Genomic DNA, 22,054 nt, shown 5'->3' on the forward strand with positions numbered 1-22,054 from the left:
GGTGCCGTTTTTGAGAAATATAGTAAAAAAGCACGACATTACCGAGATTTGAGCTCAGACCTATATCGTTACGGTGTCAGGCGGACACGAGGACAGGTGGCGCCGCCGCCGCCCGCATAGCGGCGGGAATGTGAACTAACCTGTTTACCAGAGGGGTGTTCACGGGCACCGCACACTGCTGCGTGCGCTGTGTGCGGTGCGTCCAGCAGGCGTGGGGGTAGGGGATGGGTAGGCGGTTCTGACGTCACGGCTGCGTGCGGTGGACGGTCCGCTGTGGCCAGTCCCGACCGGCCACAGCGATCGCTGTGTGCGGTGACGGAAGGCTGACGTAGGGACGCAGTGGGCGGAGCTTGGAGGCTATGTGCGGTCCGACCGCACACAGGGCCCGTGAACAGCCCTCTGATCTATGGTATGGTACCATCGGGGGACCGGCCGCCGTCGGCACCATTTCGGGACTTTGCATCGCAATAAAAGGCTTATTTACAATTGAAAATGGACTAGCGAGAGTCGTTATGGAATCAGAATTTGATGCTCTACAAAACTAGGCTATTTTCATTGTGATGGCATCACAGACTACACCGCTAAACCCAATAAAGCAGATTTATGTCGCGTCATCGATGATTACATATAATGTTTCTTTGATATATATGTAGTCGGGTCTTTCAGCTGCGTCCCTCCCCTCCCTCGCCGCGCCGGCGGGTCGGCCATCCGCGGCTTGCCGCCCGCCGGCTGCTGGCCGGTCAGCTGGCCGGTCAGCTGGTCGCCCGCGGCTGTCGGTGCAGTGCGGGATGCCTACTTGCGGGGGGCCGTCGTGGCGGCGGCCCGGGTGGACTGGGCGAGCAGTGAGTTGGGGAGCGCTGCGCTGTCGGTGCTCTAGTTTGTATTGCGTTCGCATGATACGGCTTGAGCCAATACAGAGTGAACTGATTGAGCTGAGCAAGTCTTTATATACATTGAAAAGTAAAGCACTTTTTACTGCATCTACGGTGAGATGCTAGATAAAATTTATGGTCTAATGGTACCCATTACTTAACAATTAAGTGAATCATTTCGTCGCTAAACTCTCGTAAATTCGTATGTCCGCCTCACTATGGAGTTTGGACCGTAACGTATGGCCTTTGCTCAGACAGTATACGAACAGGTGACGGGGATACCTCCCATAGAAGGATGCGACACGATTTTACTGCTAAATAGCGGCCGGCCGCCGTGGGGACGTTTTTGTACGACTTATATCTCGGCAACCACTGGGCTGATACACGTGCGGTTTTTTGTGTGGGGTAGCTTTTTCCCTTCTTTCACATAGTGTGCTACTCTCGATGCATATGGGTGACCCCTAACGCACGTTCCACGTGCAAAGCCAAGAGGTGCCTGTTTTGTAATAAGCGCAATAGCTCGCGGTAATTACTGGGCCGATTGCGCTAAAACTTGGCATGGAGGTAGACACTTTCCAGGCGATGCATTTCCATGTGTCTTGGTAGGGGTGCAACTGCACGTGCGCACGTGCAGGGTGACGCTTCCAGATCTCGAGAACGGCTGGACCGATTGTGTTCAAATTTGGCATAACGCTTGATACCGATCAGTAGGTTGCAGTCATTTAGTATGTATTTCCATGTGCCACGATTGGGGTGCAACTGCACGTGCGCACGTGCAGGGTGACGCTTCCAGATCTCGAGAACGGCCGGGCCGATTGAGTTCAAATTTGGTACACCGCTAGAGACCGATTAGTAGGGTGCCGACTGCCGTGCGCAAGTCAGTTTGGACCCATCTTGCACGTGCGCACGTGCAGGGTGACGCTTCCAGATCTCAAGAACGGCTGGACCGATTGCACTCAAATTCGGCAAACATCTAGAGATCGATCAGTAGGGTGCCGTGCACAAGTCAGTTAGTATGTATTTCCATGTGTCACGGTTGAGATGCAACTGCACGTGCGCACGTGGAGGGGTCGTTTCAAGATCTTGAAAACGGCTGGGCCGATTGAGCTCGAATTTGGTACACCGCTAGAGACCGGCGAATAGGGTCCCATGCACAATGCAATTGGACACAGCTTGCACGTGCGCACGTGCAGGGTGACGCTTCCAGATCTCGAAAATGGCCGAGCCGATTACACTCAAATTTGGCACACCGCTATAGATCAGCGAGTAGGGTGCCGTGCACGTCAGTTTGTAGCACACCGACTCCGGTCTACACGTGCAAGGCTCATCCTCTCGTTTGGCGGCGGGCGTTTTTGCTGCGTTTACAAAGGTGCTTGCTCAAACAACCTGCGGTCCCGCGATGCGGAGCCCAGCATCGCAGATGCTGTAACCGCAGGTTGTTTGAAAAGACAAACACTATTCGTTAGAATTGTGTTTTTCTATTGAAAAACAACCGGAGCGGTCGTTCTCCGGGCTATGTTTTGCAAGTCTGGCAGCGAATCGAGACATCTTGATTGGGGCCTAGACGAAATGTACAATCTTCGTAAAAAGTTCAGTGTATGGGCTCCCGGAGGCGATCTACCTTATGGCACCGGTCGCTACTCGCTTAAAACCTCGTGGCACGTGGCACGTGCGATTCCATTTTCCCCATGTTAAGTCAACGGGGTTTTGGACACTTTTTGCGCGATCGCGAATAGCGGGAAAACGAGTCAAGGAAGAGGCGGTTTTCTTCCCAGCATTTTATGGCAAACACGTTTGGGTACACGCCAGTGTGCGCTGTATACCCCTCAGAATCTCGGAACGGTGCTTTGCACGATGTCAAAGTTGGAATTTTGCTGTGTCCCATGTTAAGTCAATGGACGGCGATGTCGAGACTTTGCAGAGACATTTTCATTCGATCTTTGTACAAAATTTTAGAGATAGATTTCGCCCAAACTCTTATATCTTGTAGAGAAAGGAGCATAGTACATGTTGGTATGCTTCGTTAAGCTGGCAGAAATCGTTTTTTCTAATAAAGTTCGTTTGAAAATGAAAATTTTTAACATGGAAAGTCAATGGGAGCGTCTTTGTTGCTTAATAACTTTTTACGTTGCAGATATACCAAAGTGAAAAGTTAATAAAATATACAACTTTCGATGCTCTTTCCAACAATGTATCGAACGTCACTGCACGATGTGCCGTTTTTAAGAAAAGCTGTAAAAAAGCAGGGCTCGACTGTGACTTGAACCCAACCACATTAGACTATACGAACAGGTGACGGGGATACCTCCCGTGTGCGGATGCGACACTGATTATTGCTAAATATTAGCAGTCGGCCGCCTGTGGGGTGCCTTTACAAACCTTATATCTCTGCAACCACTGGACCGATTCACTCGCGGTCTTTTGTGTGGGATAGTTTCTTCCTTGCCCAAACGTAGTGTGCTACTCTCGATGCGTATGGGTGACCCCTAATGCACGTGCCACGTGCAAAACGAAGAGGTGTCAGTTCGGTAGCAAGTGTAATAACTCTGTAGTTATTTTGCTGATTGCGCTGGTCCTTGGCATGGATGTAGGCACCCGCCCCGCAATGCATTTCCATGTGTCACGGTTGGGGTGCCGCTGCACGTGCGCACGGGCAGGGTGACGCTTCCAGATCTCGAGAACGGCTGGGCCGATTGTGATCAAAGTTGGCACACCGTTAGGGATCGGCGAGTAGGGTGCCGTGCACAAATCAGATGGGACTCATTTTGCACGTGCGCACGTGCAGGACGACGCGTCCAGATCTCGAGAACGGCCGGGCCGACTGCACTCAAATTTGGCATACCGCTAGAGACCGGTTAGTAGGGTGCCTTGCACAAGTCAGTAAGTATGTATTTTCATGTGCCGCGGTTGGGGTGCAGCTGCACGTGCGCACGTGTAGGGGTCGTTTCCCGATCTTGGAAACGGCTGGGCCGATTCAGATTAAATTTGGTACATCGCTAGAAACCGGCGAATAGGTTGCCGTGCACAAGTCAATTGGGGCCCAGGCTGCACGTGCGCACGTGCAGGGTGCCGCTTCGAGATCTCGAAAACGGCCGGGCCGATTGCACTCAAATTTGGCAAACCGCTAGAGACCGGCGAATAGGGTGCCGTGCACGTCAGTCCGTAGCACACCCACTCCGGTCTGCACGTGCAAGGCTCATCCTCTCGTTTGGCGGCGGGCGTTTTTTGCTGCGTTTACAAAGGTGCTTGCTCAAACAACCTGCGGTCCCGCGATGCGGAGCCCAGCATCGCAGATGCTGGTAACCGCAGGTTGTTTGAAAAGACAAACACTATTCGTTAGAATTGTGTTTTTCTATTGAAAAACAACCGGAGCGGTCGTTCTCCGGGCTATGTTTTGCAAGTCTGGCAGCGAATCGAGACATTTTGGGTGGGGCCTAGACGAAATGTACAATCTTCGTAAAAAGTTCAGGGTATGGGCTCCCGGAGGCGATCTACCTGATGGCACCGGTCGCTACTCGCTTAAAACCTCGTGGCACGTGGCACGTGCGATTCCATTTTCCCCACGTTAAGTCAATGGGGTTTTGGACACTTTTTGCGCGATCGCCAATAGCGGAAAAACGAGCCAAGAAGGAGGTGGTTTTCTTCCTAGAATTTTATGGCAAACACGTTTGGGTACACGCTAGTGTGCGCCGTATACCCGCCAGAATCTCGTAACACCTCTATGCACAAAGTCAAAGTTGGAATTTTGCTGTGTCCCATGTTAAGCCAATGGACGGCGATGTCGAGACTTTGCAGAGACATTTTCATTCGATCTTTGTACAAAATTTTAGAGATAGATTTCGCCCAAACTCTTATATCTTGTAGAGAAAGGAGCATAGTACATGTTGGTATGCTTCGTTAAGCTGGCAGAAATCGTTTTTTCTAATAAAATTCGTTTGAAAATGAAAATTTTTAACATGGAAAGTCAATGGGTGCGTGTTTATTCCTCTATAACTTTTATCGTTAGTAATATACATAGGTGAAAAGTTAATATAATATACAACTTTTGATGCTCTTTCCACTGATGTATAGAACGTCACTACACGGTGTGCCGTTTTCAAGAAAAGTTGTAAAAAAGCAGGGCTCGACTGTGACTTGAACCCAACCACATTAGAATATACGAACAGGTGAAGGGGACACCTCCCATGTGTGGACGCGACACTGATTATTGCTGAATATTAGCAGTCGGCCGTTGTGGGGGCGTCTTTGCAAAGGTTATATCTCTGCAACCACTGGACCGATTCACTCGCGGTCTTTTGTGTGGGATAGCTTCTTCCTTTCCCAAACGTAGTGTGCTACTCTCGATGCGTATGGGTGACCCCTAATGCACGTGCCACGTGCAAAACGAAGAGGTGTCAGTTCGGTAGCAAGTGTAATAACTCTGTAGTTATTTTGCCGATTGCGCTGATCCTTGGCATGGATGTAGGCACCCGCCCCGCAATGCATTTCCATGTGTCACGGTTGGGGTGCCGCTGCACGTGCGCACGGGCAGGGTGACGCTTCCAGATCTCGAGAACGGCTGGGCCGATTGTGATCAAAGTTGGCACACCGTTAGGGCTCGGCGAGTAGGGTGCCGTGCACAAGTCAGATGGGACCCAGTTTGCACGTGCGCACGTGAAGCGTGCCGCTCCAAGATTTCGAAAACGGCCGGACCGACTGTGCTCAAATTTGGCGTACTACTAGAGACTGGTTAGTAGGGTGCCGTGCACAAGTCAGTAAGTATGTATTTTCATGTGCCGCGGTTGGGGTGCAGCTGCACGTGCGCACGTGTAGGTGTCGTTTCCCGATCTTGGAAACGGCTGGGCCGATTCATATTAAATTTGGTACATCGCTAGAAACCGGCGAATAGAGTGCCGTGCACAAGTCAATTGGGGCCCAGGCTGCACGTGCACACGTGCAGGGTGTCGCTTCCAGATCTCGAAAACGGCCGGGTGGATTGCACTCAAATTTGGCACACCGCTATAGACCGACGAATAGGGTGCCGTGCACGTCAGGCCGTAGCACACCGACTTCGGTCTGCACGTGCAAGGCTCATCCTCTCGTTTGGTGGCGGGCGTTTTTGCTGCGTTTTCAAAGGTGCTTGCTCAAACAACCTGCGGTCCCGCGATGCGGAGCCCAGCATCGCAGATGCTGGTAACCGCAGGTTGTTTGAAAAGACAAACACTATTCGTTAGAATTGTGTTTTTCTATTGAAAAACAACCGGAGCGGTCGTTGTCCGGGGTATGTTTTGCAAAGTTGGCCGCGAATCGAGACATCTTGACGGGGGCCTAAACGAATCGCTCAATCTTCGTAAAAATTTCAGGGTATGGGCTCCAGCAGGCTATCTACCTGATGGCATCGGTCGCTACTCGCTAAGAAGTCTTTTGCGCGTGGCACGTGCGATTCCATTTTCCCCATGTTAAGTGAACGGGGTTTTGGACACTTTTTGCGCGATCGCCAATGGCGGGAAAACGAGCCAAGGAAGAGGTGGTTTTCTTCCCAGCATTTTATGGCAAACACGTTTGGGTACACGCCAGTGTGCGCTGTACACCCCTCAGAATCTCGGAACGTGTCTTTGCACGAGATCAAAGTTGGAATTTTGCTGTGTCCCATGTTAAGTCAATGGACGGCGATGTCGAGACTTTGCAGAGACATTTTCATTCGATCTTTGTACAAAATTTTAGAGATAGATTTCGCCCAAACTCATATATCTTGTAGAGGAAAGAGCATAGTACATGCCGTTATGCTTCGTTAAGGTGGCAAAACTCATTTTTTCTTATAAAGTTAATTTGAAATTTAAAATTTTTAACATGGAAAGTCAATGGGAGCGTCTTTGTTGCTTAATAACTTTTTACGTTGCAGATATATCAAAGTGAAAAGTTAGTAAAATATACAACTTTCGATGCTCTTTCCAACAATGTATAGAACGTCACTGCACGATGTGCCGTTTTTAAGATAAGCTGTAAAAAAGCAGGGCTCGACTGTGACTTGAACCCAACCACATTAGAGTATACGAACAGGTGAAGGGGACACCTCCCATGTGCGGACGCGACACTGATTATTGCTGAATATTAGCAGTCGGCCGTTGTGGGGGCGTCTTTGCAAAGGTTATATCTCTGCAACCACTGACCCGATTCACTCGCGGTCTTTTGTGTGGGATAATTTCTTCCTTTCCCAAACGTAGTGTGCTACTCTCGATGCGTATGGGTGACCCCTAATGCACGTGCCACGTGCAAAACGAAGAGGTGTCAGTTCGGTAGCAATTCTAATAACTCTGTAGTTATTTTGCCGATTGCGCTGATCTTGGCATGGATGTTGGCACGCACCCGGCAATGCATTTCCATGTGTCACGGTTGGGGTGCCGCTGCACGTGCGCACGGGCAGGGTGACGCTTCCAGATCTCGAGAACGGCTGGGCCGATTGCGATCAAACTTGGCACACCGCCTAGAGGCTGGTTAGTAGGGTGCCGTGCACAAGTCAGATGGGACCCGTTATGCACGTGCGCACGTGCAGGCTGACGCTTCCAGATCTCGAGAACGGCTGGGCCGATTATGATCAAAGTTGGCACACCATTAGGGATCGGCGAGTAGGGTGCCGTGCACAAGTCAGATGGGACCCAGTTTGCACGTGCGCACGTGCAGGACGACGCTTCCAGATCTCGAAAACGGCCGGGTCGATTGCACTCAAATTTGGCACACCGCTATAGACCGGCGAATAGGGTGCCGTGCACGTCAGTCCGTAGCACACCGACTCCGGTCTGCACGTGCAAGGCTCATCCTCTCGTTTGGCGGCGGTTTACAAAGGTGCTTGCTCAAACAACCTGCGGTCCCGCGATGCGGAGCCCAGCATCGCAGATGCTGGGTAACCGCAGGTTGTTTGAAAAGACAAACACTATTCGTTAGAATTGTGTTTTTCTATTGAAAAACAACCGGAGCGGTCGTTCTCCGGGCTATGTTTTGCAAGTCTGGCAGCGAATCGAGACATTAACCGCAGGTTGTTTGAAAAGACAAACACTATTCGTTAGAATTGTGTTTTTCTATTGAAAAACAACCGGAGCGGTCGTTCTCCGGGCTATGTTTTGCAAGTCTGGCCGCGAATTGGGGCAACTTGGGTGGGGCCTAGACGAAATGTACAATCTTCGTAAAAAGTTCAGTGTATGGGCTCCCGGAGGCGATCTACCTTATGGCACCGGTCGCTACTCGCTTAAAACCTCGTGGCACGTGGCACGTGCGATTCCATTTTCACCATGTTAAGTCAACGGGGTTTTGGACACTTTTTGCGCGATCGCCAATGGCGGGAAAACGAGCCAAGAAGGAGGTGGTTTTCTTCCCAGCATTTTATGGCAAACACGTTCCGGTACACGCTAGTGTGCGCCGTATACCCCTCAGAATCTCGGAACGTGTCTTTGCACGAGGTCAAAGTTGGAATTTTGCTGTGTCCCATGTTAAGTCAATGGACGGCGATGCGGAGACTTTGCAGAGACATTTTCATTCGATCTTTGTACAAAATTTTAGAGATAGATTTCGCCCAAACTCTTATATCTTGTAGAGGAAAGAGCATAGTACATGCCGTTATGCTTCGTTAAGCTGGCAAAACTCATTTTTTCTTATAAAGTTCATTTGAAAATTAAAATTTTCAACATGGAAAGTCAATGGGAGCGTCTTTGTTGCTTAATAACTTTTTACGTTGCAGATATACCAAAGTGAAAAGTTAATAAAATATACAACTTTCGATGCTCTTTCCAACAATGTATAGAACGTCACTGCACGATGTGCCGTTTTTAAGAAAAGCTGTAAAAAAGCAGGGCTCGACTGTGACTTGAACCCAACCACATTACAGTATACGAACAGGTGACGGCGATACCTCCCGTGTGCGGATGCGACACTGATTATTGCTAAATATTAGCAGTAGGTAGGCCGCCTGTGGGGTGCCTTTACAAACCTTATATCTCTGCAACCACTGGACCGATTCACTCGCGGTCTTTTGTGTGGGATAGCTTCTTCCTTTCCCTTAACGTAGTGTGCTACTCTCGATGCGTATGGGTGACCACTAATGCACGTGCCACGTGCAAAACGAAGAGGTGTCAGTTCGGTAGCAAGTGTAATAACTCTAGTTATTTTGCCGATTGCGCTGATACTTGGCATGGATGTAGACACCCGCCCCGCCATGCATTTCCATGTGTCACGGTTGGGGTGCCGCTGCACGTGCGCACGGGCAGGGTGACGCTTCCAGATCTCGAGAACGGCTGGGCCGATTGTGATCAAAGTTGGCACACCGTTAGGGCTCGGCGAGTAGGGTGCCGTGCACAAGTCAGATGGGACCCAGTTTGCACGTGCGCACGTGCAGGCTGACGCTTCCATATCTCAAGAACGGCTGGACCGACTGTGCTCAAATTTGGCATACCACTAGAGACTGGTTAGTAGGGTGCCGTGCACAAGTCAGTAAGTATGTATTTTCATGTGCCGCGGTTGGGGTGCAACTGCACGTGCGCACGTGTAGGGGTCTAATTAATCGTAGACGCTGAAGGCTCGCAATTAACTCCCCAAATTTGGAAAGGGCCATTCGCAGAGCGCAGAAGCACACTGATGTCACTTTCAAGGCGCCATAATCCATTTTCAGCATATTGATGATAACATAAACGGATGCATGATTATAATGATTTCGTATATTTATAAGGAAATATGCAATATGCAAGTCAAATTACAGCATTATTACAAACTGAATGGAGCGAAACGGTTATGAGATGCAGTTCACGGCGCCCGGAAACTGCCAATGTCAAAATGAGGCCATCCCTTACAGCGCATTGCAATAACTAGCGTGCCAGTGAGCCGGCGGTCGCAGTGGAAAAGTTTCTGGTCCGTGGTCCAACCAGTGGGCCAATCGATACACCATCTCGCTAAGTGTAACTGCGTCTTCCAATGACCCCGTCGCATAGCCGTCACGGCACTTGACCCTGGCCCGGAAAGGAATCTCCCTCTTCAACATGCATGATAATCATTTTACAATCACATCGTCTGAAGAGCTGCTGCCAGAAAACTGTAATGAAAAGGGCGATATGTGCTTACGATTATAGTTGCGCAAGCGTAAATTCATAACAATAAACGCAATAAATACGATACTGTTGCAGCGAAAGAAGTCTAAAAACACATCCAACTTCAGACCTCCCCAGCACTGACTCCAGCCCTTCGGTTCAGCCCCCACCCTGCCCTCCGTCCCCACTCACCTCATGGGAGCTCCCAGATGGGTCGGAGCGGGGTCAGTCCATGGGGGCTCCAGTGACCACGTCACCCACACAGCGGGCGCGCTGTTCACCGCACGAGCCGGCTGCAGCCGCCACCGGCAGGCTGCCGCGAGTGGCGCCTAGAACGGGATCAATGCCTCTCTCCCTGCCGTCTGCGCAGTGGAGGCTGGGCCGGCCCGGCGCGGGGCAGCTGCCGGCCGGCCCGCACCGGGGGTGGCGGCAGGGGCGGAGACAGCGAGGGGGCAGGGGCGGAGACAGCGAGGGGGCAGAGGTGGGGCCAGAGGGGGAACTCTCCCCCCCGGTCCGGCCTGCACCGGGGTTGGGGGGGAGGGAGGGGACGCATTCCGGCCTACGATCGGTTGGCTGCATATTTTTTCTTTTGGCTTACGAGCTCAGAGAGAATCTTTCCCGCAGTGGATTAATCCGAAATTATAACGTAGGCTGAAGCTTATTTTAGAAGGATGATAACATCACAAGAAAGAAGGTCAAGTTTAAATCAGGTAAATATAAGTCACACGCAAACGGCCAAAATGTAGACTTGATATATGGGTAGACACTAGACATTGTATTTGTAGATTGATTGTAGACAAACAAATTTGCGGAAAATTAGAATAATTTAGCGTTTATAGGTATGCCTACCGCGGAAGACCAGCGTCAAGTCGAAATTACGAAAGCCACCACGAATAGGCCGGACCTCAGTTGATATGAAATAGTGCATGGTTGGCAAGTTAAATGTCCATACCTTTAAAACCCATGAGTTTCATTTCCTTGCCAAAACATGGGATTTGCCTCTACCTATAAGCGAATGCAACCGTATACACTATTAAAAGGCATACTATTTTTGGTAGTTTTTGCAAAGCTGGACATGACATAAAAATTCAACGCTGTCGTCACCGTGTCACCATTTCGAATGAAAACGAAGAAAGTATCTCTGGTAGGATGAGCTGACTGGCCGGTGAATTGCTCGGAAGTGGAACTTGATGACTTTCAAAGGCGCTTAGCTCTTGTCAGCTGGTGATTTGTGATACGCGCTGGAACCGATCTACAAATTTAGCATGGAGGTGGTTGACGCCTCAATGCCAGAAGACGTTTGCTGTGGGTAGCTGACGAGATATTAGATATTCACCAGTCTCGTCCAACAACCAGCAAATGCAACGCTTACGAGTACCATCGCACATATAACTCTGTCTGTGGTGTGATGTGGTAGCAACTAGCAGTCTCAGTCTCGGCTGGTAGCATACGTCTGCTACTATGCCCATACACTCATCTCCGCACCCCTGCCCTCCACTACCTCCCCTAAGCTTACCCCACACGGCCCAGCACCACCCCCCCCCCCCTGCGCCCAACTCAGCCCTAACCTTGTCCCACTGACCCCTACCCCCCTCAGCCTGTGACCTGGCTCCGCCTCTGTCGTTCCTCCTGCGCCGCCGACGCCGACGCCTCGTCGCCGACGACGAGCGTCGTTCAATACGTCTCGACCAGCCCGCCCGGCGGTGTTCCACGCCCGTCCTCTCTGCGGTGATCCTCCCGTGAAGCTGGTCAGCGAGACTGTGCTGAGCGGGACAGCATACCCAGCCAGGCGGCAGTGGTTGGTGCTCCCGACCAGTCGACAGTTGAAGTCTCCACGGGGTTCAGTCGCGGGCAGCGGTGTGCGTTGTTTGAGGCGCCACGGGCGACGCCTCAAAGATCGGGGCGGGCCCCGACTGTCTCGTCTTTAGATGTGAGAAATGTGAGAGAATATCTTGCGTCAAAACAGAGTTCTGGTGAGAACGGGGTACCAGTGATCTAAGACGATCGGCACGGAGGTCAAGACTTCAGAGGACTGATGGAATCAGAAAAAACGGTGAGGACAAAGATTAACTAGTGAGGATTGTCGCCATGCCGTCGTCGCTGAAGAGGAGTCGCCAGCTGCTGTTGCTGTGCCTGCTGCTGGCCAAGCTGTGCCGCAGCAACGGAAGGGGATATGAAGAGCACTATCCTCCGGTGGCCAGGCAAGGTGAGACTGGAAGGCTCTTGTGATCTTTTTATCGCGCATATACCATGATAGAGGAGACTGAAAATGGGCGGCATTTCAACATCTCAGAAATCAATTTTATTTTAGATATTTAGGACAATTGAATTTTATGTGAGAGCAGGCGCATCTATCCAAAACATAAGTGTTGATGTTTTATTCCGAAAAAGAAACATACAATTTTGAATTTGATTTTGACTGTGAATAGGTAGGTACTTGTAGTGATTGTTTTTGTGTCTCTTAGCTGGGTCACTAGGAAGTGCTCTCAATAGTCACCGTTTCATCTCAATATGTTTTACGATGGTTTGACATCGCTCAGTAAAAGCATAAATTTTAACACAAAAAAGCTAATTTGACCTCATGTTTGCCAAGATAATTGAGTATGATATGCATTCCTGACTTTGACACTGAACCTGTCACTTTCACAGAGTTTCTGCCCGTGGAGGAGGTCCAGACGGGCCAGTGTAACAAAACTGTGGCGATTTACGAAGACGTTTCTACACCCAGTGTGACGGCAGAGACATACAACAAGCCTCTGACCTGCTGGTACGAGTTCAGGTGAGAGCCGCGAGAAGAGACCGGATACATGGGAATACGAGGGGAGACAGGGGAGACGAGATGATATTTGAAAAGAGATGGATAGCTAGGGGAGACAAATACAGATTGTGAGGCGTGGGGAATATGGGAATTGAGGGTAGTTGGAGACGGTTTTTAGAAGAGATGGGCAGACTGGGAAAAGTGACTGAATAGCAGACGTGGGAAACATTGGTGTCTATCTCGTTTATCTTGTTCCTGTCTGAATCGACTCCAGTTGCCGTTTAATTTATCATTGCCAAACATGCTAATATCCTGTGTTTGTTGCAGACCAAACGGTGCGCCCAGCTCTGATTACGTCATCGACATTCGGTTCAAGACTTTCAACGTGGGCCGAGTGCATAACAGCACCACGTGTCGTGGGGGCTATGTTCAGGTAAGGGTTTACATATGTGTGTCGAGGGGGCTATGTCCAGGTGAGGGCTCACATATGCTTGTTGACAGACAGACGACATACATATACCTGCAGCTAGACAGACGGACAGACATAACAAACAAGTGAAAAAACCTACTGAGATAGTTGACAGGTACGTGTACAGATAGAGAGAAGAGGGGGAAAAGAGAGAAAGAGAGAGAGGAGATTCATAGAGAGAGAGAGAGAGAGAGAGAGAGAGAGAGAGAGAGAGAGAGAGAGAGAGAGAGAGAGAGGAGAGAGAGAGAGAGAGAGAGAAAGAGAGAGAGAAAGAGAGCGAAAGAGAGATAGAGAGGAAGAGATAGATAGAGAGTTTGAGAGAGATAGAGAGAGTGGGAGAGAGATAGAGAGAGAAAGAGAGAGAGAGAGAGAGAGAGAGAGAGAGAGAGAGAGAGGGGGGGGGAAGAGAGAGATTGGCTATCGTTACCAATCTAAAGGCTAAGCTAATCATATTACTTGAGCTAAGTCACCCCTCACGAATAATTTATGCATAACTTCCGAAACATATCCCATATATCCGCGAAAGCACCAATGATGAATGGCCGGCTACATGGTTATATTTCACGCTCGTAAATCACATTATTCCAAACAGTCATGACTGCCTTACCATAAATCACAAATGGAACTCATAATGGAGAAACATTTGGGAACGACATAACCGACGAAACGCCGGCTTGTCATCCTACAGGAAATTTCTGACATTCGCTTCATTTCTGGGAAAGATCATACCCAGAACTGTCGCACTGCTGTGGTCCCGGCGCCAGCTCTGTTCGATAAGCTGCTGACAGTGCTAACGATGTGTTCTCTGACAGATTATTGACGGTAACGAGGAGACTCCCGTCACCAATCATCTGTCTCCTGGGTTCTTCTGCGGAGAAATGCAGAACAGCAAGAACTTCATCAGTGAGACGAACTCGGTGAGCGTGACCGATCTATGATTATGTGGGTATGAGGGAAATAAAAGTGAGCCTTTTGACCGTTCATCAAATGTAAGATAAACATGTAACTCTTGTACTGGCAACGCATAGACCACGTCAAGCAGCTTTATGGAGGTTTGCTCAAGACCTTTTTTTACTTCATTTGCCACCGCATAGGTTCCAGATGAATTAACTAGTTCTCGTCTTGGCTGTGCGTTTCATTTGTGTTTTCTGCAACGCTGATGGCTTTAGTATCGTGTTTCATCATCAAGTTTAAAAACATGGAATTATTTTTTCCCCATGTTCACCTTTCTGCTCTCAGGTGAAGCTGATATTTCACGTGGATAACTTCACCGAGGGCACATACCTTTCGTTTTTCTCTCGAACTGAGCTGACGAGAGCGCTGCACAAACGTTACGGGAAACAGCCGGAGCTGTACCCTGGAGGACGGCGGGGAGACCCGGTGAGTACACTTTGGCACGATGAGGTTGTTTGTGGTGCGGGTCGAACTGAGAGCAAAACAAATTAATTAGAAAGATCGATAGGCAAACTTATGTCAAGGATAGATATCAAGGATGGATGCTACCGAGTCTTTCTCTACATTTAGCGAAGAGTGAAATGGTTGTCAAAAAAGCCTAAGAGGTCTTTTATGTTGCAGTCATCCAAACCAGACGGGGGGGACGTGTGATGGGATTAATTAAAACCAGCTTGTATTCACGTGTTCGTGTGCATTCCGAAACAAAATGAAATAATATAAACTATGAAGCTATTGCCTTCCAGACTACGGGTCACGGACTACAAACATGCATGCATGCAAGTAATGTGTAACCTAAATTGCAGTCGACCATAGGACTCTGGCTAATGCAGCATTTTCTTCATGTCAGGGTTATTTCTATGCTAATCAAAAGCAATCAGTTTGTAAAGCTGTTCTACTTGAATCTTGATAACGTTATATGGCAGCAATTACACGCGTCGTTTTATCTAAATGTGACACAGATGGGAACATAGTGTTTATGATAGTGAGCTATTGTAATGAAATGTGATTGGCCTACAAAATACGGCGAGCCTTATTAATTTCCCTTTCTGTATCCTCGCAGGTCGGGCCGAACAGATACTGTGAGCGCGTCTTCAGTCGGTGTCGAACGGATAGCTGCTTCGTCCAGTCGCCCGCCTACCCAGGACCCTATCCCAGGAGTAAGCAGACTTATGTAAAGCTTACATGCAATGCAAACCGTCTATTGTTAATTCATCTAATCCTTCCAACGAAATGTAGAATCGACCAATAGAACAATCACATATATTCGATAACGAGTAATAAAGTTATTGTAAATCATACTGCATGGATATTGCATTGTTTCTACACAAAAACGTTTGCTATTTTCAGATTTACACTGTCGCTATCATCTGAACGTTGAGCGAGCCTACATTCGACTGTACACAGCAGACCAGCAAGTCAGCATAGATGGACAACGCTGCGACAGTCCAATGATATGTCCGCTCCGGTAAGCTCATCAGCATTCGGCTCGTAATAGTTATGCTGTTTGATGTGGGAATAGGTACGCATGAAAGTGCTTCTTTGCTGATGTGTGGTAGACGAAGTCATCTAAATTTGTTTGCGATTATTGATAAAACAGCGATTCACGAACAATATGCGAAACAAATAGATAAGAAATATGCGACGGATGACGAAATCCACGGTCGAAATGTGCAATCGTTACTTGATATTTCTCCGTTGAGTCCCTACCTACCCTGTCAGATAACGCAGTCAGATAACGCGGAGGGCGGTCGGCGGCGCTCGGCACCTGCGCTGGTAGGCTAGCCCGCCGGACAGCAGTGTGCTGCGGTACAGCCTACCTGTCAGTCGTTTCACAAAACGGGCGGTACGGCTTGATGTTTCACTGAATCTCGAAGCATGCCGCTCCGCGTCCGAGTCGATATTGAAATCGAGCGGTTAAATCACATCACTGATGTTTAATGTGATGTTCATCGACAGGCCTCTGACGTCAGAGGCTGAGCGATGCACGAGAGACTACATCACAATATACGACGGGAAGAATGAAATCGATCCAAAGATCGGCACTTTTTGTGGATTCGGGAGGTAAGCATGATCGCACTAGAAGATTCGTGATTAGTGCTCATACATATGGCCGAGAAAACATAGAAAAGTGATTTTTTGTCAGCGGTGCTAAATACAATCAGCCTATAAACAGTATGGCTCGCTTCAGCTGCTTACTGCAAGCGTCACAGCTTTCATAGAAGAGCAATATCAAATTATTTAGTTACTGACTATACCTCACATGAACATTTCTTGCTCCAAAGATGACACTGCCTGTAAATCCATGTGACGTTTCAACATGACTGTCTGTCTCCTTCTGTAAACCCTCGTGTAACACCAGATCATTATCGATACGGACAGGTTCCCGCACTCGGTCACCGGGTCGGGCACAGACCTGCTGGTGACCTTCACCAGCTCCCCGGCCGGACCGCTGCTCAACGAGGGATTCCAGTTCTCCGTCGGCAGCGTGCCCGGAAAACGAGATACGCAGGTGAGCTGACAGCCCTGTCATAATGGTTCCGGACGATTGTTTGTCTGTCCAGACGGCTGTCACAAAGCCGTCTTTCGGACTGCGAATTCTGTGAGTTATCCTGGGTTATGTGGTCTGTAACATGGTGAAAATATAAACCGCTGCAATTTCATGGTGGCGCTGGTCGACAGAGCTTAGACGGACAGGTTTTGGCCATTCTGCTATCTCCTTATGGACAGGGTAAGCTGTCCGGTCTGTGATCGGGTGATACTTAGGCAGGGTAACCTAACTCTGCCCTCTCTGTGAACAGGGTAGGCTGCCTATGTGCTGTCTATGTCATGTAACTGGGTGTTCCATGTTCCCTCCCCTTAGCGACAGGGAAATTTATCTGATCTCTTTGACTGGGTGTTACTTAGACAGGTAAGAATGACTCTGCTCTCTCATCTTATTGACAGGGTAAGCTGTCGGGCCTGTGTGACTGGATTTTCGGCGCCCGCCGTCTCCGTCGCAGCGGTCAGAGCAGCGGTCAGTTCTCCTCTCTCGCTCACTGGTATCCGGCCAACACGACCTGCCGCCACCTCATACGGGCAGACAGCGGACAGAGGGTGAGAGTGAGACGGCGGGACACTTCAGGTGCGGTCATGGAGTGCCATGGCACACATGTCGCATAGGTTGACGAGTTCTATTCATGACATCTACCATACGCAGTACGCACCTCGTTGACACTTCACAAAAACCCGATAAGAGTAACGCAATTATGTAAAAGTAATAAAAGTTCTTAAAATAATCAAATGAGGCATGTGCTGTCGACACTTTCGCATGCATGGGGATGATACAGGCTCAACATCTCTGCGGTAATCGCCGTGGGCCGACACCTCTGGGTCATTCGTTCCGACCACATACTATACGTATTATACATACTATACGCTAGAGTCGCTAGACTCTGATGCCTATCAGCATCTATTCGTTATAAATTCGTAGCGTTACGAAAAGAAAGACCGGTTCACTACTTGCCCCCCTCTTTCCTGTCCTGTGGCCAGGTGCGACTTCGGTTCACCAGTTTCCGAGTGGATCCGATCACAGCGCCTCTGGCGGCCGACGACGGAGACTGCGCCGAGTCGCTGGCGGTATACGACGCTGCCGAACCTCGCTCCGACCGACTGCTGCAGCTGTTCTGCGACACGTTCAGCGCTCCGGCCAAGAGCGACCCCATCCTCTCTACCGGAAGGACGCTGCTGGTGCTCTTCACCAGCCGCACAGGTCAGTGATCCATGCAGCGACACGCTCAGGGTGACATAATGGCCGTTTTCACGACGGCCATCTGGTGCACATTTGGTGCACATTTGGTGCAGATTAGGTGCAGATTTGGTCACAATAGATCTAGTGTGTCTTTTAGTAGCTATCAGCTAGGGCTGCAATAATTGCTTATATACCTGCTTCGTCATATTATCAGACAATACCATCGATTAAAACACTGAAATAAATTCAAAAATGAAGATATTTGCTGTAAAAGACATTACATAGGTGCAGATTTGGTCAAATTAGGTGCATTCGCCGGATAGCCCGTCGTGAAAACGGCTAATGTCATGTTTGACTGGCTTGAAAGATGCTTTACATCAGTAACACTTCATAGTTTTGTTAACTCTATCACGAAGGGGTTCTGGTTGCCGTTGATCCCTTACCTAAAGTGAGTCGTAACTCTTTCTCTCTCCACTAGCACCATGGATCAGCACATCGTTGGCGTCTGACTGCCTGTCTCATCCTCTGACAGGCTCATTCGAGGCCAGCTCCCTCTTCTACCGGGCGTCTTTCGACTTTTTCCGCGAGGCCTGGTGGGGTCTGCCGGTGAAGGACACCCGTTGCGACGAGACGTTCCCCTCGTGGCACGCCGAGGAGGGCGCGTTTGGAGGCCCGCAGAACCGCCTCGTGTTTGAGGGGGCCGCCGGAGTGAGGTGTCGGTATACGTTCTCGGCCGACCCGCGCCGGTATGCTCGTCTGCTCATCAATGTGACTGAGCTGAGCCTGCGGGAGCGATGTCAGGCGCCCGCCGATGGTGACGCCTGTCTTCAGGTGAGCACGATGGCTGACAGACTGACTGTTCGGGTGGGTTATTGATTGAGTCCTAACAACTGGTGACGTAACTGTTACGAGTTGTTTGCTAAGAGCTGAAAACAGATCCTTCGCGTCCCCGACCAATTTCAGCTTTCCATTTAGACAGTTGCATAGTGTTCGTTCGTAAAAAAGAGTGCACATTACTTCCGGCTAAGATTGTTCATCGTTGAATGTACGGTGTACCTACTGAATATTGGGGTAAACAGCCATGATAGTACGGTGCCTCCATAGAGCAGCCTTGGGTTGGAATCTGCCAATAACTCCCATTTTCCCGCGCCCATTCACAGTCGCCGAGTCACCTGGCCTCGCTGGCGGAGCCGCCGCTCTGTCTGTGCCGCTCCAGCCACGCGCCGCGGGCCCTGCTGACCTCAGCCGCTGAGCTGACGCTGGAGCTGACGGTCAGCGCTGCCGCTGGGCGGCACGTGCTGAGGGACAGCTCAGCGCCGCTGTTGTCCGGAACGTACCGGTTTGTGCACGGGCCGTTCTGCGGAAGGACGGAGGCGACGGGGGATCGACTGCAGTACCCGGCACTGGACTATCAGCCGCGCGAGCCCACCTACTGCGTCTGGGAGGTCAGTATGGGGAATGCAGATCTACCTACTGCCTCTGGGAGGTTAGTGATAGGGTGCAGGACCCAGCCTACTGCCTCTGAAAGGGACAGCTACTGCACTGAAAACAATTTAACCCAAGGCCCGCGAGTAAACCGGTGTTTTGCGGGTACCCCTATCCGCAACCATTTTTAACCACCCTCCCAGGAGTACAGTAAGGTCCCATTGCACACACAGAAAAATATTAACACCGTTAGCGGTGTAATTGCACAGTACATATCTGAGCACTTGAGGAAAGTTAATTTAGTCCCTTCCCCGCTTACATTACTCGCGCTTCTAAATGAACACCAGGAAGAAGGTAATAGAACACTGTTAGGAGGGTTGGGTGTTTTCCTACATGTAGTAAAACACCCAACCCTCCTAACAGTGTTCTATTACCTTCTTCCTGGTGTTCATTTAGAAGCGCGAGTAATTTAAGCGGGGAAGGGACTAAATTAACTTTCCTCAAGTGCTCAGATATGTACTGTGCAATTACACCGCTAACGGTGTCAATATTTTTCTGTGTGCAGTGTAGTCGTCCCTGCTCTCAGCGCACTTGTTCGCTGACAGCGGTTATATCCGTTCAGAGCAAGTACGACTACACCGCAATGGGACCTAGCACTACTCCTGGGAGGATGGTTAAAAATGGTTGCGGATAGGGGTACCCGTAAAACACCGGTTTACTCGCCAGCCTTGGGTTAAATTGTTTTCAGTGTGCATTAGGGAGGTGAAATAATTAGGTCATCTAGGTATTTGCCTTAGAGAAGCCGGAGCACTTATGTCTGAGAGGTCATCCGGAATAAAAGCCCCAATAGCAATCGACGCCACTGCTCTTGACCATTCAAATAGATAAATTTGCTGTCCGATGAATTGCGTTGATTTTGCTGACTCCGTCCCCCCCCCCCCTCCTCCAATGCCTATCTACAGGTGGATGTAGGCGCCGGCCACGACCTGTGGTTCCAAGTTCGCGAGCTGCACCTGCAGTCCAACTGCTCCGTGGACAGCCTGCGGGTGTACACAGATCAATTCCGCCTTCTAGATACTCTCTGCTCCGGCGCCGAGGGCAGCTCACACATCGTCCCTGCGGCTTCCATTAGCGGAGGCCGGGTCTGGCTGCACTTCGCCAGCCGCTCTCCCACCGCGCGGCTGCTGGTGCAGTGGTCGCGGGTGCCGTCCACCTCCGGAGGTCCTGCTGCCTCCCAGCTGGTAGCCGTGGAGGCTGTGACCACTCCGTACACCACCCCGCCGGCGGTGGCGGCCAGCGCTCGCGGCGCCGGCGACTCGCGCTGGAGGGAGATCGGGATGATCGGCGGCGGCGCGATGACGCTCTGCTGCCTGGCGGCGGTGGCCGTGTGGTGGTGTCGCCGTCGACGTCGACGTTGCTGGCCGCCTCCGGCTCCCGAGGAGCGCTGTTTGACGTCAGAGGCGGAGACGGCGGCGGAGGAGCCGTACAGGCCTCACTGATGGGGTCGTAAGCCCAACTCGACGGCTGTCCGCGAGGGGAGGGAGGCTATGTCCAGTATTGGGAGGATGGCAGGGAAGGTGGGCGGAAGGGCCAGGAAGCCTAGTAGGGTCGCCTAGTGAGCCGTGAATTGCATTGGCTGATGGCTGGGATGAAAGATGATATGCTCATAGGGAGGGTTGAGGGAACTCATGGCGTGTTTGTAGTCTCAAGAGATGAGAGGTAATGATCTTTCCGGCTGAACTGCTTTATATATGGTACTTCAACCTTTAATCAGAATAGGTAATGAAAGATTAGTTTAATTGGAACTAGTTTTCATGACGCTCTTGTGGTTAAGTTCATGTCTGCGTAACATATGTATTGTTGACTCGTGAGCGATGCTTGTAGGCGTACTTATCACGTGGAAGCTGTTTTAAGCCCAATTCCCGATTTCCAAGCTGTAACTAAACGGTTCCCCGAGCGCCATTTATGTAAAAGGGCCCAGTGAGTAGACGCACAGGCATAGGAGAGGTCCACAGCTCAGACGAACGTATCGCATCGCCTTTGCATACCGCATAGGCACTGTGTTACTGCATGCACTTGCATATGGGTGCTGTAGTAATGTACTGGTAGTGCGTACTTACCGTGTACCTACGTCTACGACATAATGGTTTATGATGCTGGTGAAAGTAGACATTTTTTAAAGGTTGTTTTCCCTAGAAAATGTTAAGCTTCAAAAATGATTATAATAAAATGTTTTATGTGTAACTCCTTCCTAATACAATAAAACACGTTTGTTATGCCTCTTTGTGCAGCGGGCATTTGTTATTCATTTTATAAAATGCGTAACAATTCGGATTACAAGCAACGCTATAGCTTTTTAAGTGTATTACACAGTGCCAGATACGATATCGGAAAAGCTTTATGTTCGACTGAAGATCGGTGCCTCAGTACCTGTTAGGAGAATGGGGACGATAATGCTTGCTGATGTTCCCATGAGTTGATGCATGTACAATGCATGCAAGAATTGCTCCTGTGCATTGTGAAAATCTTATGTACACAATTTAAATTGAACAGTGAACACTAACATCAATTGTTCCACTTCATTCAAGTTTCACAGAGAGGGAATATGTATGCAGTTAACAATAACACAACACGGACGCACTCCTTCACAAATAGTCAATGATACCAGACTACAATATTCAGGTTTCACGAACCATTCAACGACGAAATCTTGTCGTCATATTACGGCTTTTCTAACATTGTGCCAACATCACTTCAGTCCAAGGGTGGCTTGGAAAATCGTCTCAATGTCACTGAACA

General features: G+C 49.8%; 2 protein-coding genes across 3 annotated transcripts in view; one reads left to right on the top strand and one right to left on the bottom strand.

The window, feature by feature from the left end:
- The window catches only part of LOC122379230, a 124,708-nt gene extending 114,440 nt beyond the window's left edge, over positions 1-10,268 (bottom strand). Inside the window, exon 1 of the mRNA XM_043361240.1 lies at positions 10,115-10,268. The gene's annotated coding sequence lies outside the window, so the exon portion shown is untranslated. The remainder of the gene's footprint in view (positions 1-10,114) is intronic.
- LOC122379239 overlaps positions 1-21,531 on the top strand; it is an 88,694-nt gene extending 67,163 nt beyond the window's left edge. Inside the window, exons 3-16 of one of the 2 annotated variants that reach the window (XM_043361256.1) lie at positions 11,851-12,128; positions 12,572-12,701; positions 13,008-13,113; positions 13,962-14,066; positions 14,389-14,529; positions 15,164-15,260; positions 15,451-15,568; positions 16,060-16,164; positions 16,483-16,612; positions 17,047-17,196; positions 17,632-17,851; positions 18,363-18,661; positions 18,991-19,275; positions 20,218-21,531. In XM_043361256.1, the coding sequence (XP_043217191.1) occupies positions 12,011-12,128; positions 12,572-12,701; positions 13,008-13,113; positions 13,962-14,066; positions 14,389-14,529; positions 15,164-15,260; positions 15,451-15,568; positions 16,060-16,164; positions 16,483-16,612; positions 17,047-17,196; positions 17,632-17,851; positions 18,363-18,661; positions 18,991-19,275; positions 20,218-20,754 (2,541 nt within the window). In that variant the 5' untranslated portion in view covers positions 11,851-12,010 and the 3' untranslated portion in view covers positions 20,755-21,531. Of the gene's footprint in view, positions 1-11,594; positions 12,129-12,571; positions 12,702-13,007; positions 13,114-13,961; positions 14,067-14,388; positions 14,530-15,163; positions 15,261-15,450; positions 15,569-16,059; positions 16,165-16,482; positions 16,613-17,046; positions 17,197-17,631; positions 17,852-18,362; positions 18,662-18,990; positions 19,276-20,217 lie in introns of those variants that run through there. The other variant, XM_043361252.1, reaches the window with a different exon arrangement.
- Positions 21,532-22,054: the final 523 nt, after the last annotated feature.

This window comes from Amphibalanus amphitrite, unplaced genomic scaffold, assembly GCF_019059575.1.
Source record: "Amphibalanus amphitrite isolate SeventyFive unplaced genomic scaffold, NRLGWU_Aamphi_draft 000007F_arrow, whole genome shotgun sequence".
NCBI classification, from domain to species: domain Eukaryota; kingdom Metazoa; phylum Arthropoda; class Thecostraca; order Balanomorpha; family Balanidae; genus Amphibalanus; species Amphibalanus amphitrite.